This window comes from Papilio polytes, unplaced genomic scaffold (assembly GCF_000836215.1).
Source record: "Papilio polytes unplaced genomic scaffold, Ppol_1.0 DF823621.1, whole genome shotgun sequence".
In the NCBI taxonomy this organism is placed as follows: domain Eukaryota; kingdom Metazoa; phylum Arthropoda; class Insecta; order Lepidoptera; family Papilionidae; genus Papilio; species Papilio polytes.
In genome coordinates this window covers 766,415-778,905 of record NW_013525583.1, presented here as the reverse complement: position 1 = coordinate 778,905, position 12,491 = coordinate 766,415, and the positions used below count along the sequence as shown (strand labels likewise).

At 33.1% G+C, this 12,491-nt stretch overlaps 2 protein-coding genes across 7 annotated transcripts in view; one reads left to right on the top strand and one right to left on the bottom strand.

Annotated features, from left to right (window-relative positions):
- Nucleotides 1–8,225, top strand: part of LOC106104478 (FH1/FH2 domain-containing protein 3) — a 37,770-nt gene extending 29,545 nt beyond the window's left edge. Inside the window, exons 4-20 of one of the 4 annotated variants that reach the window (XR_001225675.1) lie at nt 567–625; nt 930–1,114; nt 1,198–1,679; nt 1,761–1,861; nt 2,038–2,481; nt 2,624–2,917; nt 2,989–3,512; nt 3,668–3,670; nt 3,802–4,008; nt 4,103–4,225; nt 4,525–4,782; nt 4,951–5,168; nt 5,345–5,537; nt 5,853–5,983; nt 6,186–6,289; nt 6,538–6,623; nt 7,406–7,496. Coding sequence is in view for 3 of the 4 variants with exons in the window: in XM_013284539.1 (XP_013139993.1) it covers nt 567–625; nt 930–1,114; nt 1,198–1,679; nt 1,761–1,861; nt 2,038–2,481; nt 2,624–2,917; nt 2,989–3,512; nt 3,668–3,670; nt 3,802–4,008; nt 4,103–4,225; nt 4,525–4,782; nt 4,951–5,168; nt 5,345–5,537; nt 5,853–5,983; nt 6,186–6,289; nt 7,406–7,491 (3,412 nt within the window). In the remaining variant the exon portion in view is untranslated. Of the gene's footprint in view, nt 1–566; nt 626–929; nt 1,115–1,197; nt 1,680–1,760; nt 1,862–2,037; nt 2,482–2,623; nt 2,918–2,988; nt 3,514–3,667; nt 3,671–3,799; nt 4,009–4,102; nt 4,226–4,524; nt 4,783–4,950; nt 5,169–5,344; nt 5,538–5,852; nt 5,984–6,185; nt 6,290–6,537; nt 6,624–7,405 lie in introns of all 4 variants that reach the window. The other 3 variants (XM_013284541.1, XM_013284539.1, XM_013284540.1) reach the window with 3 other exon arrangements.
- Nucleotides 8,226–8,709: 484 nt separating this feature from the next.
- Nucleotides 8,710–11,983, bottom strand: LOC106104455 (calpastatin-like). Of its 3 annotated transcripts, XM_013284514.1 has the most exons (3): nt 11,737–11,982; nt 10,590–10,763; nt 8,711–8,792 (listed from the first exon to the last, which is right to left on the bottom strand). In XM_013284514.1, the coding sequence occupies exons 1-3, from the start codon at nt 11,885–11,887 to the stop codon at nt 8,725–8,727; spliced, it is 393 nt and encodes a 130-aa protein (XP_013139968.1). In that variant the 5' UTR covers nt 11,888–11,982; the 3' UTR covers nt 8,711–8,724. The 3 variants fall into 3 exon arrangements, with proteins under 3 accessions (XP_013139967.1, XP_013139966.1, XP_013139968.1); XM_013284513.1 differs by having other exon boundaries at nt 8,710–10,763; nt 11,749–11,983; XM_013284512.1 differs by having other exon boundaries at nt 8,710–10,763; nt 11,737–11,981.
- Between the last annotated feature and the right edge of the window lie 508 nt (nt 11,984–12,491).

Sequence of the window (12,491 nt, the reverse complement as noted above, 5' to 3'; positions counted from 1 at the left end):
AAATTTTTTTTTATTTTTTTTTTTGTAATAATTGCCTGTTAGATATCTAGTTAATTAGACGTGTGGGTGATTAAAAATAAACAATGTCTGAAGAAGAATATTCTTCAGATGAATTTGACCATTTAACTTAGTAAGTGTAAATACGTTTATTCCAATTTTAGATCTATTTACAATAAAATTATTTAATTAATTTAAGTCTAAATAAGCTAAAATTACATCTCATGATATCGAGAATAATAAAAAGATGGTTTCTAAAATTTTAAGCATCTTCAACAAAAATACGTCAATTTATTTTTCTTTCGCAATAAGTTCGGATTTTAACAAATTATTTTAAATCAAAACATTCTTTCTACAGCTAACTACTTTGGAGCTGTCAAATATTACAAAATAAATCATCACGTATCCACAACTTCTCCAACCGCCAAATCTTTAATTCAACAACAATTAAAGTTAAAGTCTCCAATGAATATTTACTTAATTCGGTACTTTTGGACTTTTAATTTTACTTCATTATTAATTTTAGCACCTAACAATCTGATAAAAAACGCGATTTTATTACTTTTCAGCCGCAAGAATTCACTCGTGTTGCGGACTCAACTCTCAGTGCGCGTACATGGCATCATTGGTAATTTTTTTTTTATTAATACTTATCATATAAAAAATTCATATAAGGTATTATATTAGAAAGAGGCTATGCAACAAGAGGGTTCTGCAATTTAAAAATAAGTGCGTTTTTGTGTAACAGCTTTTTCTTAAATTATAATCGTCATCCCCGGTACCAATAAGACAGGGTTCCACGATCTCTATAGGTTGCATCGGAAACATAGGTGTTTTATAATCTTCCCTGAACCCGTTTAAGGGTTTGACCAATTTAGAAAACAACTCTGTCTCCACTTTACCAATTGATTGTATACATTGTAACGTTTCAGATACACTACTGCGCTCCCAAGGTAGGGAGCTCAGGAGAGCTCTCTTCACACTCAAGCAGATCCTGCAATCGGACAAAGATCTCGTACATGAATTTGTCGCGAACAAGGGCTTGGACTGTCTTATGCAAGTGGCTAACAAAGCTGATCACAACTATCTGGATTATATCCTAAGAGCCCTTGGTCAGGTTAGTATTAATATTGTAATCGCTGATAGTGTGATGTTTTTATACTTTGACTATCGTATTAAAAATTAATAATTGTATTTCAGATCCTTTTGTATGTTGATGGCATGCACGGGGTCATGATACACAAGCGATGCATTCAGTGGCTGTATTCATTAATAGAGAGCAAATATAGGCACGTTGTAAAAATATCGCTTAAACTTCTATTAGTTTTTGTTGAATACGTCGATAAAAACTGTTTGCTCCTCATCGACGCTATTAACGTCGTCGATGGCACCAATGGCAGGCAGCCGTGGTATAACGTGATGAAAATTCTTCAAGACATCGATGCATCTGATACCGAATTACTTATATATGCAACTACATTAATAAATGTTTGTCTAAACAATATACCAGACAGAGATACGTATTATGATCAAGTGGATACCTTACAAGACCAAGGAATAGATGAAATTATCCAGTTGTACATGACAAAACAAGGCACAGATTTAGATCTATTAAGACAATTACAAATATTCGAAGCTGTACTTCTCTATGAAGACGGCGACGAAACAGGAACAGCGCTAAAGTAAGTGGAACCTAATGTTGTTTTCGTCTAATAATGTTTTTTATAATTCTGTCACCGTCCTTAATTTCTTGTTATTTATAGGCAACTTGATGACTCGGTCATAATGTCATTGGGTCGAAGGAGTCTAAATTTAAATACGACCGATAGACGAAAATCAAAGAAGCAACAAGCGAAGGAAAAAGGTTTGAAAAGTATTATTTTAAAGCTTGTAAGAGGAATTACATTTTAAAAGCTTTTGCATTTTTTCCTTAATATGTTAACAGTAACTTAATGCATTGTGTGTATAGTCATCGCATAAAAAAATATTAAGATTTTAAAGTTAATTGTGTTTTTTTACTACTTCACTAACTTTCAACAGCTAAACTGCCTATCATCCATCATACGGATTCTGACATACAATCAAACAGTAACCTTCGCACATCATACTCACCAACAATAAACGATAACAAAGAAAACAAGGAACTGACACCAGCTTGGAAAAGAAGAAAAGATAGATTTGCTAGACAAGCACATCATATAATACAGCAACAAGAAATGTTAAACAACTCCAGTGATGTTTACAATGGCCTGTTTGGTAATATCAACGGAGACCGCAAACGTACCAGTACCGCTTACTCAGATACCAATGGAGAATTTCCATCTTCCCCTACTTACGCTGAAGAGAGTTATTCCAAAATCAATGGTAGTTTAAACGGCCAACTGCAGTATGCCAGCAACGGAATCAGTAGTCCATTAGAAGATGAAAAGACATTCGAAAGCAGACTGCCAAAAACCAACTACCTACCAGATGTGTTGAAAAACGGTCTGTTGATTAACTAACCTACTAATTGATTTTGGATTGCATGGTTCAGTGCTCGATATAGATCATGATTGAAAATTACAAATTGATATATTTCAAATGAATATATTTATAATATTTTAACATCTACGAATTTTTCTTACAGCTAATTTGAGATACACCGGTGGCCTAAAACAGAGATTACGGAACGGAACTTTAGGACACACAGTTAATGCAGTGGACACTCTTGCTGCGATGAGACAAAAACAAAACGAAACTACATCCGATGTTAAGGAAGATAGAGGAATAATAATTAACAGAGAACACAGTATTAAAGACATAGCCCAAATGTTAACTAACCCGGTGAGTCCCAATGCAGAGGAAAAATCACTAAAAGTGGCGGATATGGCGGGGATTGTTTTAAAAGCCAAAGAGGAATTAGCGAAATCTCAATCAAAAGGTAAGAATCAAATACAAAAGTTTAATATTATCTGACTTGATTTTAATAACTTTTTTATTACATCTTTCCAGAAATCATCAAAAGTCCTAGTATTGAGAAAAGTACCAAAGTACCTGAATTGAAAATATCAGAAAATGATTTGCATTGGGAAAAACTTAAGCAAAGCGGTCTGAATAGGGAATTTCATATATGTGATTTGGATTTTTCCGATTTGAAACAAGATTCAGACGATGAAATGGCTTCCCCGACCAAGAACGGAAACAGTGGGCCGCCGCCACCGCCGCCCAATATGTTCCCGTCTTTGGGGATGCCACCCCCCATGCCTGGATCTCAGCTACATACTCTGAAGAACAGTGTCCCAAATCCACCACCATCGTTACCCTTAGATTTGGGGCAAGACTGTGACAGGGGTACTATTAAGAAAAATAAAAAGACTGTTAAACTATTTTGGAGAGAAATCCAAGAGAATCCGATCCCTCCACCGATCAGGACGAAAGTTGGAGGCTTCATTTGGGATGAACTCCCAGAAGTTCCCGTAGATACGGCTATGTTAGAGCATTTGTTTGAATCGAGAACCAATGACTTAATAATTAAGGTATGTAGGTAATGTTAAAATCGACTGCTTTGTGGAATTATTCTGAAAAGCAAAATAGCGAGAAACGACTTCTAGTTTTTAAAGTCTTCATTTTTGTTTTTAACTTGTTCTTTTTTCTTCATTTCATGGTTGCGGATTGGCTGCTCTTCTTACAGGAAGTGAGTACAAATCGTATATCATATTAATTAATATTTCATCTTTTAGGGTGAGAAAGAATGTACAGTATTACACCCAACCTTTTTGAGGACTGTTTCCGAGGGTTAAAACTGTTTTACTTATATATTTTCAGAAATTAATGGAACCAAAGAGAAATCTTATATTAGATGCTAAACGTTCGAATGCCATAAATATAGCAATGAAAAAGTTGCCAACACCGCAGACCATTAAGGCGGCTATTATGAAAATGGATGCTACAGTCATAGGAAGAGAAGGAATAGAGAAGCTTTTGACAATGCTACCAACGGAAGAGGAAAAAGTTAAAATACAAGAAGCGCAGGTATTTATGGTCATATTTAAAATTCAAACGTGAAAAATTAAAACACTTTAAAAGACACATTACAAGATTGTATACAAATTAATAACACTTTCAGTATGCCAATCCAGACTTACCGCTCGGAAGTGCCGAGCAGTTCTTGCTTGCTCTAGCTACCATTAACGAATTGTCTTCAAGACTTAAGCTTTGGGTCTTCAAACTTGACTTTGATAATTTGGAGGTAAGATATATTGAATTTTGTGTCGTATAGTAACAGCTAATGTATCAATTGTCCAGATCTAGCGAATACAGCTAGCCAGCGGCAAAGTCGTCAGATGTGGATGAACCGTAAGCACTAATTACTTGGTTGGATAGCCACACAATATTCAGCAATAGCATAAACACTATAAAATAAGCATGCTGACAATAAATACCATTTTTTGCATATGATGGTTTAAGCAACATAAAGCCAAATCTTAGATAGACTAACCAAATAAGGTAAATTAATAACTTAATCTTGTTATCTTCTCAACTTTTTAGAAAGAAATTAGTGAACCATTAATGGACCTGAAACAAGGAATTGAATTGTTAAAAGTGAACAAAACATTTAAAGTAATATTGTCTACATTAAGATCTGTCGGAAGCTTTCTTAATGGTTGTCAAGTGAAAGGATTTCGATTGGAATATTTGTCTAAAGTGATGGAGGTAAAGGACACAGTGCACAAACATCCTCTGCTGTATCACATATGCGAAATGATCATTGAGAAGTTCCCTGATACCACGGATTTCTTCAGCGAGGTAAGATTAGCCGACAGATATCATCATCAATGTCTTCCAGAGAGTTTCTCCTTTGGCTATTTAAAAATCAAGCAGATCATTTGCTAATATTTCTTGACACCATTTCAACTAAATTGTTATTTTGTTATAGGAAATGTTTAACGATTCGAAACTATGATTTAATTTCAGGTGGGCCCAGTAATTAGAGCATCTAAAGTGGACTTCGATATTCTATCGGCGAACCTTCACAAATTAGAGTGCGACTGCAAGGCCTCCTGGGACCACATGAAGAGGGTGGCGAAGCATGACAGTGCTCAGATTTGCAAAACTAAAATCAATGAGTTTTTAATTGATGCCGCTGAAAGGATCATTATTTTGGGTGTTATCAAGAAAAGGATCATGAAAAGGTACGTATTTGTTCTAGAAGTGCCCATGTAACAAACATTTAATCAATACATTGATATAAAATCTTTGTTCATTTAAAAAATGCGAGGCATAGAAATATGTATTTTGGCAATTTCAAATTCATTATCTCTAAGTTTGGAGAAAAATGTCTAAAAGTAAATACAATTTTCTTATACAGGTACAGCAAGTTCCTATATTTCTTAGGAGTTCCACCAGCTGAAGTGGTGAAAACGAAACCATCCGAATTCCTCAAAGTAATTGCGGAGTTCGCACTTGAATATCGGACCACGAGAGAGCGCGTGTTGCAGCAACTTGAGAAACGAGCAAATCATAGGGAAAGGAACAAGACTAGAGGGAAAATGATCACTGATGTAAGCAATTTATACATTTCCACCCATCTGAGGAAATGAGTTCTCATAAGACTACTCTAAAGAGATCTTAATAAAATTTAATTCTTAAATAGTAACATCTTTCATGAGATCTGTATCTCTTTTGGTCTGATGGATCGAACCATATTTTATAGATCTTGAAAAATATACTGGTAATTTAACTCTGTAATTATTTTAACAGTAGTTATGTAAGAACAGTGTGTTTTTATATTAGCCAGCACCTCTCTGTCATAAATGTGTACAACTATTATTTTATGTATTGGTTTTATTATAGTGTACGTGGCAATATTTTTGCAGGTCGGGAATTTCTCTAATAAAAATGGAGATTATGCAGCAGATTGCGCCTTAAAAGAACTGTTGAGAGCTGAGGGTGACATGGTTACTGATGGCAGGCGGAAATATCAAACAACCGATACCAACTTCATAAAGTGAGTTCCATACAGAAATCTATCATTACCCTGTGGCTGTGTAGGGTTGCCACTAAATTATCCATCTTCGAAAATCATTCTTATATAATATATTTTTAAAAAACGTATTAACTTATATGTAATCATTTGAAGTCATTAATCTTGTTATCTTATGCTGTTCTATTTTTTATTTATTTATATATTTCTTATATTTATGTTACAGTGGCGATGAAATTCTGGAGAGCCTTGTTCGATCTGCAACAAGCAAAACTAGGAGTGTGCCAAGAGAAAGGAGGCGGCAAAGAATCTCCTCTGACAAGAAATATTGTAAGTTTACTCTGTTAGAGTTGTTAACCTTAATTATGTAAATTTTATGTAATTGATGAAGCGATATATTCTGTGCGAAAATATTTTTTATTTATTTTTGTGATTTAACACATTTTATATGTTGCTAGCGTTTTGTTTTCTATTATTTTAATTGGTTTATGTTTAATGTAGTGTGTGATATGTCGCGAACTTCTTATACAATCAGGTGCTTGCGTACCTTCTTTAGTAAAATTGCTTTTTTATTACAGTCAAGCGGACATTAGATGGAGGAGATGGCGTTTAGAAGCGTAAGTCAATAAATTGAAACTTTAAGCCACGTGGTCACCTATTTGAAGTAATCATATTTATTTACTACTTTTTACTAATGTAACATGACACAAACCTCAGTGTCTTAAGACATTTTTTGTTTTATAGCTTAAAACTGAAATGTTTAAAGTTATTGACTAAATTAATTCCCTGTGGACATTGAGGTATAGTGCAATCCAAACTTTGTGGCGGCTCGCAAGTCATGCTGCGCCAAACACCACACGTCAAACATAATTATTTTGGATATCGACGCGGCGTAGGACACATACGTCCGCAAGCTTAGATGGATCTCACCTCCCTGGATCTCATATAAGCGGATAGCAGGCATACAATAACAACCAACCACGAGCCGCCATTAAGTTGTGAATCCTGTAATATTACGTATAGAAAAGACATCGCGTTGCATGATCACGCGGCTTATGGCGCTGCAACTATCCATTAGTAGTATATTCTAATACAACAGAATAAAGCATCGTTCTGATCTTTAAAACATCAAACATCACTTGTTTAAGATTTCATCGTTAGAGAGTTCGATTAGTTTTTTTAATGTATTTTTTTTTTATTATTAAAAGCGTAAGTTAAGTTACTTTACTTTGACTGAGCTAACCTGCCTATATTAGCGAACCAGCACTTTTTATGTTTATTGTTTGGCTAGACGATATAATTTTTGTTAGCGCTGCAGCGAACTTTAGTTTCAGCCAAAAGCGAAACCTACTTTTGGATCGCGGTGTCTCATCTATACGTTCTAAGTAGAGTAATATTTAATATTGTTCTAAACGACGAAATCAAATAAATATTTTTTTCTTCCAGCTCCATGGATAACATCTCTGAAAAAAATGATCTTAACCTTCAAACGGAATCTCACTAAGCTTGTAATTTTTACTCAATTAATTTAAGTATCTCGAAGATGTTATTCGGAGACACTAAATGCACCATAGCTTTCAGTGATAAACAACGAACAAACACGAAAGGAAATTAAAGGTTTAAACTTGTAAAATTTCTATAAAATGGCATTTAAACATATTAAAAAAATATAATAACAGCCGATCAACTAATTTGTCGATTTAATTTTATTGTTGCGTTGAGATTAACTATTTAGTCAGTTTATTAAGATAATCAAAACATCGGTTTCACTTATTGATTAATTTTCTTATTGCATAATTTTCTCAAGACCAACCAAAAGGTAATTTAAAATTCACATAAGTCAATTCATTGATTACCAAATTCCAAATTCGGACATTTATTTATGATGTTTGACGTCCAAATTGATATTGGCTTAAATGTATCTTTACCAGGCCATAGAATCTTTAAAAAAATGACATTGACACTTCCGGTTGGTTTTCCTTTGCATTTTCAAATGTCAAAGTCAAAGTTGAATTTGACTTGCCAAATGTTGTATTTTTATTTTATTTTTAAGTCTTAATTTGAAGTTAATACCTTAACCAGCATATTAAATAGCAAATAATAGTGTACTGTAACAATCCAGTGAAATTCAGCTTTTTACGATTCATTGTTCTTTAACAATTCCATTCAATTATGCAAAACTTTATTTTGGAGTGATATTAATAAAATCTGAAATATAAATAATGTATCTCATATTGGTTTATTCAAAAATTATAACCTATTGTTATTACTTTAATATTTATTGTGATTGTAAATATTTAAGTGTAAATAAAATACATTTGACCATTTATGTTTTTCGAGTTTTATTAGGTACTAGCTCTTGTTCCCGATTCCGTCGGAGAAAGTTAAAAAGAATAGTTAGTAACCTATGTTTTCTCCCAGACTACTCTACATCATGAACAATATAAAATACTATGTTTAAAACTTCCAATAATACTATACTAATGAAAATATATGGACACTATATTTTGAATGATCTGTCGTCCACAAGCTGCATAAGTGCACAATTTAAAAAATTGTACCATATCATCAATTACAATACTATGTGCAACAGCTACTCTTCATTGAGTCCCATCAAAATTGATGAATAGTTGCTAAAATTGTCCTTGGGGTGTGTCTAAATGTTTTCACCTTTTTACTGCATATATTATAGCTACAAAGACTATGAAATATGCAAATGATGTATTGATTTTCAAATAAAACAAATTGAATAGGCTTTTACTCCTTTACTCGTTTTTTTTTCCTTTCTTGGAGCGAGGCTGGTCACCTTCGCTGGTGGAGTCCGGTGCCGGCGCTATGTAGCACAAACAGATAAAAAGTCTTAGTGTATTTATTTTTTATAAATATGCAAATAAAAAACTTACAAACATCATTGACAAGAGGTATAAAATTTAACATTCATATACAACAACAATCAAGCACATCAAAAGGTAAATATATTTTAACATTAAACATAAGTTTATCTGTTACAAAAATAATATAAAACCATAAATAAATAGATTTAGTACTAACCTGTCAGTTGCATATTTTTCCAAAACCAAAACCATAAACTAAAAATTATCTTAATTTTTAAACTTCTTAAATTGATCTTGAGGCATTGTTATCTATTACAAAGTAAAACTGATTAGTAAAAACTAAGTCCATTGAAGTAATGAAGTTAAATGGATAGATTTTGGAAATACATATATCTATTAAATTTTAACATAAGTATTACACACATAAATCAAATACTACGACACTTATAGTTTCATACAATATTAAGAAAATGATTATACAAGGAATCGTGCTGCACGCTAAATACGAGCAATATTCCATCCAGACACAGCTGTACTTCTGCATGCAATTTATTCTATTTTCTATCCTTTTATATCACTGATTGAACTGACTTTTGGAAACAACCAGATTATGCCAATTTAAATTACATTTTTTCTTAAAAAAATTCATTTAGGTTACATTTCAAACAAAATGAGTCTTTTGACTAACAACTGCAAGATATTCAGCTCATTTTGATATAAGCATTCTGACAATTCAAACAAAAAAATTGATAATTCACCTATCTCTTGCTTTGGTAATAATCTATAGTGATATTTCAGTGTCATTGCTTTCATTGTGTTGTTTTTGTTTGGTTATCTATGAACATTTAAGTTTATATGGTTTTCGGTTAAAAAAAAATATAACAGAGTACAAATTTTCTGTCACATTCAATTTGTGAAAATTAGTTTAGACCGACAAGGATATCTGTCCTCGTGTACACAAGTCAAACTAAATTATGACTGCTCACTAGCACCCTCCCCCCCCGTCAACGTCAAAATCACTTCAAATGATCCTCTCGTAATGTTTCTTTCATGTCATGTTTTTTCTGTGTCAAGTAAATGTTCACGGGGCCAAATATCCTAGTTTAACTAAATGAATAGTGTGTAACTTTTCAATTCCTCCAAAATATTATAATTTTGAAATCATGTCCAAAAGACAGATCAACCATGTACATAGAAAGATAGAACCAGACACAGTATAACATATTAGAAACCACGCACAGCACCTTCAAATCTTGTTAGATTTAATAAATAGTGATGTATTTTGCAGATATTGTTATAAATGTAACAAAATTTCTCGATATCATAACTAAAAACGTTCTGTTAGTTTAAATTGTTCTGCAAAATAGTTTTCACCTAACATTAGTGTTAATGATTACTTAATAAGAAATTATGAATCAAATACAAAGGTGCAGTACCATGGCAACGAATCGCGCTTAATCATTTGGAAATAAGGGCGAATGATCGAGATGCTGGCTCAGTCGTTCGCCCGCCGGGCAAGGGCGGATCCAGCCTTGAAGGGAGAGGACTCTGTTTACTCTTCCAATGTGACCAACCGAGAGGCTATTCAAATGACTTCTGCAATTGTAACCAGTCGATAACAGTCATTTTAAGTGTTCATTCCAGTATTTTTCGCGTAATGTATAAGTGTCTATCCAGCTGTGAATTGCTTCCGTAAAATATGAAAAGATATTGTTTAATATACAATAGTAGATCCGCCGTTGCAATGGTTAAGTTCCTGGTAACATTTCGCCAAAATTTATCTTGTATCTGTATACCGGTCAGATTCTTCGGCTCCTTATTTCCATCCCGTGACCCTTTCGCTTCAGACGACTTGCGCCGCGACGATGACTCCGCCGGAGGCTTAGCCTTTTCCGGCTCTTGCGTTGAAGAAGTTGCTGCCATCGGCATCGGCGGTTCCTTGCTTCGTTTCACTCCTTTTGGGCGGGAACCTGATAACAAGTGTTCAAAATTAATTTCCTATTTATTTCTTTCCTTCCTATATTTAATCACAAGAAGACAGTTACAATATACTATAAGACTGTTAATAGATGCTATATGACCATAATGTAAAGCCTTACGATGTTTTGGAAGAGAATTGGTATTAATAAACAACCTTATTTGGCAAAACATGAGGGTTCGCTAAATAAATTAAGCAATCTGATCCTGTAGAAATAAAAGCTTTGTTTTAACAGTGACAATTTTACTGCTCCGTTGTTTTTTTGTTTTATTTGAAAACTATGTTACAAAACATTGAATAATGTCAACAGTCTAATTGTTTTTAGTATATTTCAATTTAAAGTCTAAAGTAACATATGAAATTGATGGCAGCCATTGTGCTATTTCATTATGCTAGTTCTCTTTGTATAATCTCGGCTTTCCCATGGTAGTGAGGACAGCTGTTTATTTGTTTTTTCATTTATTTTGTAAATATTGCGAGATAAATTGATTTGATTTTATAGGCTGTTATGTGGCAAAATGTGTTACCATCTCTGGTGACATATTTTTGGAAATCACTAGCTTTTCCTGGTATTTCATATTTTGTATTAGTTTATTTTTAAATTAGAACCAAGATATACTAATTAATCGTCGTAAAAATGTTATATTATAGATAAAACTTGCAAACATATGTTTGAAAATTTTTAAGAACAAAGGTGGCCATTTTGATTTGATTGGACCATATTTCAATAAAATAAGCAATTTTGTAATGTAGCCTAAGATTCGATTAATATTTAATCAGTTATACTTTTCGCAAACCATTTTCATAAACTGTATATATTACTGTTTCTCAAACTTTGGTCGACAGTGAGTTTTGTGTTCTGTTATTTTTTTTTAAAAATCACAGCACAACAGTTATTTAATCGTATAAATCTGAGATATAGAATTAAAACATAAAAAATTAAATCTGTATATGGTGTTCTTTACCTTTATGCTTACCAGCAGGTTCCTCGTCAGAAGAAGATGACATCGTAATAATGCGGCGGCGCTTTTTACTAGTTTTAGCAGATTTGGACTTCTCCAGTTTTGCTACTTTCTTTTTTATTTCAATTAAATCATGAAACGTTCGCTTGAGCATTTTCGGTCAAGACAAACGAATCTACTTCGACGAAACAACAATGACAAATCGAGATGAAAATATAGTATCACAAGGATATTATGGCACCATTTTGACATTGGCAAGATTGCGCCACCGAGAATTTGGGGCTACCATCAAATGAATTTTTCCACATTTAAGGGCAATTTTACCTTTTTGAATACAAAATGGCCAAATTGTAAATAAAGCTCATATAGAGAATAATAGAAATGTTAATGATTATTTGTTGTTTACAATATGTAATGTAATTTCCTTATAACTTAGTAAATATGCATGTAAAAAAATTAACAGTTAAGAAATTTTTTGAATTAACAAATGGCAGCACATTTTCGTTGCAACAGACACAAAATGATTCATATTTTTATACTACTTTTCCTCTCCTATACTACTTTTAAACGTCGTCACTTTTTTCCATGGAATAATACCAACAAACCACACAAAATGTTTAAAGTAACGTCGCAAAGTGAACTGACAAGCTGCGTCACTAATACCCTGATATTCAATTGTCATTTTTATTTCCAAAAATTGCCGGGTGTCAAAAGAAGTATGTAAACCTATACCTGGGCGGAGGCAGACGGGCGGACTC